This window comes from Ammospiza nelsoni, chromosome 23, assembly GCF_027579445.1.
Source record: "Ammospiza nelsoni isolate bAmmNel1 chromosome 23, bAmmNel1.pri, whole genome shotgun sequence".
Classification (NCBI taxonomy): Eukaryota; Metazoa; Chordata; class Aves; order Passeriformes; family Passerellidae; genus Ammospiza; species Ammospiza nelsoni.
In genome coordinates, this window is record NC_080655.1 from 1,881,773 (window position 1) to 1,887,422 (window position 5,650).

Consider the following 5,650-nt stretch of genomic DNA (forward strand, 5'->3'; position numbering starts at 1 on the left):
TCCGGGATCCCGGGCAGGGCGTCACAGCCCCGCTCCGAGGGACACCGGGCACGGCTGGGGATGTGCAGGGATGGCACGGCTGGGGACATGTGGGAATGGCACGGCTAGGGGTGGCACGGAGATGTCACGGCTGGGGTTGACACGGGGATAGGGCAGGGATGTCACAGCTGGGGACATGTGGGGATGGCACGGCTAGGGGTGGCACGGGGATGTCACGGCTGGGGACATGTGGGGATGTCACGGCTGGAGGTGACACGGGTGGGGAGGGAGCGGCTGTCGCCCGCTGTCCCCATCAGGCACCGCAGCGGGCCGCCCGTTCCCAGGCGGGAGGGGGCCTGCGCTCTGCACAGGCAGTGCCGTGGCCATGCCCGCCGCCGGGGGCCTTGGCGCGGCGGAAGCGGCGGTCCGGCGCACGCGCAGTCCTTTCCGGTCGGGCCCCGCCGCCGCCGCCACGGTGAGGCCGCGCTCGGGCCATCGGCCGCGCATCGCCGCCATCCCGGGGCCTGGGCCCCCCTGTGGGGCATCTCCGTGATCGGGGCTCCAGCCCGGCCGTGCGGGGAGGGAGGGATTGGGGGCGCCGGGCCGCGGGGCGGTACGGGATGTCCGGCGCTGGCACCGGAGCCTCCCGGCCCGTGCGGTGCCTCGGGGGTGGTCCGTGATCCGCGGGGGGTCAGTCATGCCGAGCACGGAGAGCCCCGGGCCCGGCTGGTCTGGGAGCACCGCCCGTAGCCGATTTCCCGTGCTGGGGGCGCTGCCGGGATCGGTTCCGGCTCCCGGAGGGGTGAGAGGCTCCCACGGCTCCCGGTTCCCGCGGTCGGTTTGACTTACCGGCAGCACCAACAGCATCCGTGGCGGGGCTGCCCGAGCCGCGGCCCTGCCCCCGCTGTGCCCGGGATGATTTAAGGAGCCAAAGCTGGGAGCGCTCGGTTTTCCCTCCCGGGAAGCGCAGCTCGGGGGCACCGCGATCGCTGTCCCCGGTGCAGCTGTTGGTGCCCGAATGTCACCGAGTCCCGCTTGCTGTGCCCCGTGCAGATGTTGATGCCCAAGAAGAACCGAATCGCCATCTATGAGCTGCTGTTCAAGGAGGGCGTGATGGTGGCCAAGAAGGACGTGCACATGCCCAAGCACCCCGAGCTGGTGGACAAGAACGTGCCCAACCTGCACGTCATGAAAGCCATGCAGGTGGGAGGGCACGGGGGTGGCACGGAGCGGGGATTGTCCAGAGAATGAATCCATTTGGGTTTAGGGGAAATGGACATCTTTGAGTTAGAAAGCAGCTGTGTAGTGTGACTGTGCCTGTTCTGGGGAAAAGCCTGTGCTCGGAGAAGCTGCTTCAGTGAAGGGCTGAGATAAGGGGGGGAGACAGGGGCATGGGAGTGGGGGTCCCTGGGATGGTGCTGCCTGCATGGGAATTGTCCCCTGTCCCTGTCCCCTGTCCCTGCTGAGCCCGGTGTGTGTGAGGGGCTGGGCGTGACTGGGATTCACTGGGACTGACTGGGGGCTGTCCCCGCAGTCCCTCAAGTCCCGGGGCTACGTGAAGGAGCAGTTTGCCTGGAGACACTTCTACTGGTACCTGACCAACGAGGGCATCCAGTACCTGCGGGATTACCTGCACCTGCCCCCCGAGATCGTCCCGGCCACGCTGCGCCGCAGCCGCCCCGAGACCGGCCGGCCCCGGCCCAAAGGTCAGCTCAGGGGGGCACAGGGGGCTGGGCAGCCAGGGCACTGCCAGATCTGTGCGATTGGCTGTGAAATTGTGAGCCGAGCAAGGAAATGTGGTTGGGGTTTGTGGATTTTTAAGTTGGAAGTGGAGTGGTGCTCACTGAGAGGGGTGGGGAGAGCTGGGACACACAGTGTCCTGCTCTGAGTGGGAACAGGTCATCCCCAGGGACTGGGATTGCTGGGAGCACACCTGGGAGGTGGGAGTGTGGAGGAGGTACTGTCCAGGGCTGGTGAGCCACACCTGGCATCACCTGTGGCCAGGTTGGGTGTCCCCCGTGTTGGGTGTCCCCACTCTGGGACGCTGAATGTGCTTCTTCTGGGACAGGGCTTGTTGTTAAAGGTAACAGCAAACTCCTGCTGGGGGAGCAGCAGAGCCCACAAAGATGCTGAGGGGTTTGGAGCATCTCTGTGAGGAGAGACTGAGGGAGCTGGGCCTGGTTAGGATGGAGGAGAGGACACAAATACCCACAGAAATGCCCAGGGGACGCTGCCAGACTCTGTTCACTGGTGCCCCATGGCAGGGCAAGGAGCAGTGGCCAGAAACTAAAATACAGCAAGTTCCACCTCAACATGAAGGAGAACTTTCCACGTGGGTGGCAGAGCACTGGAACAGCTGCCCAGGGAGGGTGTGGGGTCTCCCTCTCCAGACCCACCTGGACACATTCTTGTGTCACCTGCTCTGAGTGGCCCTGCCTGGAGAGGGGTTGGTCTGGGTGATTGCAGGTGAGCCCCAGCTGCTCTGTGATTCTCTGTGTTGGACTTGCAGCTCTGATTTTCCCTCGGTGGGCTTTCACACCCCCAGGTGCAGGGGTGCAGCCAGATGTGCTCCAGCTCTGGAGGATCACATGGGTTGTGCTTTTTTGCTTCTGAGGCCAGGGGGTGCTGGCAGTTCACCTCCAGCTGCTGTAATTTGTGTCTGAGCCAAACAAAACGGGAGCATCACCTGCTTCAAAGGAAGGAATTGCAGAGAAACTGGGAATTTGCTGCTTTCTTTGATCTCTGAGTTGCTTGGATGTTCCAAGATTTGTTCTTTAGATGCTGTGTTTATCCAGTGAGCTTAAGGGAGCTGCATCCCTGCTGGGAGGGAGGGAGGATGGCAGCCTCTGGCTGGGGTTTGTGCAGGAGGAGCTGTGTGTGGTGTCACAGGGTTGTCCTGCTGCTGGAATCCTCCTCAGCCCCATCTGGGCAGGGATTTTTGGAAGGATTGCACTTGGTACTCTTTCTTGTTATGGATGACCTGCTTGAGGCAGCAGCAGTCTGGGAGACACAGAGGTGGTGGAGTAAAAGAATTATTGCAAGAACTGTGTTTTTTATGGCCAAACCAATGCATGTGGATGTGCAGGAGGGCACTGGGGTGTGCCAGGTACAGCTGGGTCCTGTCTGGGTGGGCAGACCCCAGCCTGGGCACCAGGGACACATCCCAGCCCCTGAGACGAGGTGGTCCCACCACAGCTGGGTGTTCCTGCAGCAGTTTTGTCTGGTTTTAATCTGAGATCCCACAAATAATCTGCTTTTACTGTCCTGAACCTGTTCTGCGGGGGGATTTGGGGTACTGACAGTGTGGCTGTTTCAGGTTGGGGTGAGAATTCCATCCTGCAGTTTGGGACTCAGCTGTGCACAGGCTTGTCAGCCATGGCAGATTCCCAGTATTTCTGGGATTTTTACCAACAATAACATTCAGCCCTAGATTGATCACCAGAAGACTGTTGAGATGATGCTGTAAACCCACTTCTCACATTATTTAACTTCCACCCTGCCACAAGCTGGGACGCTTGAGCAGATTTCACCCTTCAAGTGAAATTCCCTTTAGTAAATCACCGTTCTCCTTAGGTGTATTCTCCCGAGCTGCCCCCGGTGCAGCACTGCTGTCAGACCCGGTGCTGTTCTGCACCTTGGGCTGCGGGAGGTTGTGTTTGAGCCCTGGCAGAGCGGGGTCTGAGCTGTGCTCTGTTACAGGTCTGGAGGGCGAGCGCCCGGCGCGGCTGACGCGGGGCGAGGCTGACCGGGACACGTACCGCCGCAGCGCCGTGCCGCGTGAGTGTGCCCCCTGTGCCCCTCCCAGGGACAATTGTCCCAGCCCTAGGGCTCCTCTCAGAGAGAAAAGGGGAAGATGAGACTCTTGGCATACTTTAGAGTCTGTATGTGAGGGTGGATGGGAGGTGTGCTGGAGTTTTGTCCGGCTGAGCTGTTTTCCCTGGGGTTGGTTCAGTAACTCAAAGACGCCCATTTACAGCTGTTGCTTTGCTGTGTTTAGCCCCAGTTTTAGTTCTGTGGGGTGGTTAAAGCTTTGCTCCCAGGCAGGGGGTTCTGTGGGCACTGACTGCTTCTCTTTCTGCAGCTGGTGCTGACAAGAAGGCTGAGGCTGGTGCTGGAGCAGCCACGGAATTCCAGTTTGTGAGTGTTTGCATTTGAGCTTTGCTTCCTTTTTTTGAAGGCTTTGGTGGGAGAGGCTGGAAGGTCCTGCCTGTGGGATTCTGAGGGTGTCAAAGGGGCTGGAAACTGTCACCCTTCACAGGCAGCTTGCTTGCTGTGGGGAAAGGACGTGGTGGGACAGAGGCCAGTGACAAGTTTGAGTGCAAGCTGAGCTCTTTGGAGATCCATGGTTTTATACTTCAAAAATAACAGTATTTTAGATGTCATCCACAGAGCTGGCTGGAATGGGTTGATGTTGGTGGCGCTCACCTGGCTAACCTGTGCCATCAGAGAGCTTTGATGATGTTTGTTTTTGCTGTCATTACTTGGCACTGTGATTTCTAACACTCTCCTTTTGCTGTTGCAGAGAGGTGGATTCGGTCGTGGACGTGGTCAGCCCCCGCAGTAGAACTTTGTGCTCATGTTTTGTGTATAATAAAAGAGGTGAAAATGCCACTGGGTTCACGCCTGTGTCTGTGTGAAGTGCACAAACAGAGCTCACGAAGCACAGCGTGACTCACATCTTTGGCATCTGGAGCAGCACTTTGGGAGTGACTAAATGCAGGTTCTGGTGCAGGAACTCTGCAGGTTTAGGGGGTGTGGAGGTGAGTCCTGCAGGAATGCAGGAGCATTTCCCATCTGCCCAGGGCCATGCTGATTTCCTGCCATGCAGCAGCGCTGGGCTGGGGCTGAGCTGTGCTGCAGATGGAAAACTCAGCTGTGCCAGCCCGTGTCCCTCCGATGGGGACACAGCCCGCGTGGGCGGCTCCGCGTGTCCTGCGCCGCTGCGCTGTCACCTGGGCTGTCACCTGGGGGGGGACCGAGGGCGGGGTTGGCGGCAGCGCCGGTGGGAGGGGGAGCGAGTGACGCTGTGGCCGCCACCCGCCGCCAGATGTCGCTCGGCAGCCGGTGACTAATCGGTAACGGGCCCGGGATGGCCGCGTTGTCACCGGGCGGGGGAGCGACACTTGGGAACCGACTCGCGGTGTCAGCGGACACGGACAGCGACCCGCGGTATCACCGGCAGGGGAATGGACACCCAGCCGGGTGTCACTGGAGAGGGAATGCACATCGACCCGCAGTGTCAGGGCGGGGGGATGAACACACACACACCCGGGATGTCACCGGGGAACGGACCCGGCCCCTCGGTGTCACCGGGGGTGGGACTGGCGCGGTGCCTGCAGCGCCCCCGCGCGGCGGAGGGCGGGCGCTGCGCTCCCCGCGGAGCCGCTGTCACAGCGGGGCCACGTGCGCGCGGCCGGCCCGGCCTCTGCGCCGTTCGCGTAAGGCCGAGCGCCCGCCGCCGCCGCTCTGCGCCGCCCGCCCTATTCCCGAACGCGGCGTGCGCCACTGGCGCAGAGCGCGCGAGCCGGGGCGGGGGCGTGGCGGCGCCGCCGGCGAGGGGGGAGCGATTCTGGAAGCCGCGCTGCGCACTTGGCGTAGCGGGCGCGCCGCGAGGCCGCAGGGGCAGCACCGCCTCCCCGCCCGACGGCGCTACGCCGTTTGCGTAGCGAGC

At 61.8% G+C, this 5,650-nt stretch overlaps 1 protein-coding gene across 1 annotated transcript; it reads left to right on the forward strand.

Annotated features, from left to right (window-relative positions):
- Nucleotides 1–373: 373 nt before the first annotated feature.
- Nucleotides 374–4,590, forward strand: RPS10 (ribosomal protein S10). The gene is made up of 6 exons (XM_059487832.1): nucleotides 374–454; nucleotides 1,033–1,182; nucleotides 1,514–1,685; nucleotides 3,679–3,756; nucleotides 4,061–4,116; nucleotides 4,502–4,590. Exons 2-6 carry the CDS (start codon nucleotides 1,033–1,035, stop codon nucleotides 4,541–4,543), a joined length of 498 nt encoding a protein of 165 aa, XP_059343815.1. The 5' UTR covers nucleotides 374–454; the 3' UTR covers nucleotides 4,544–4,590.
- Nucleotides 4,591–5,650: the final 1,060 nt, after the last annotated feature.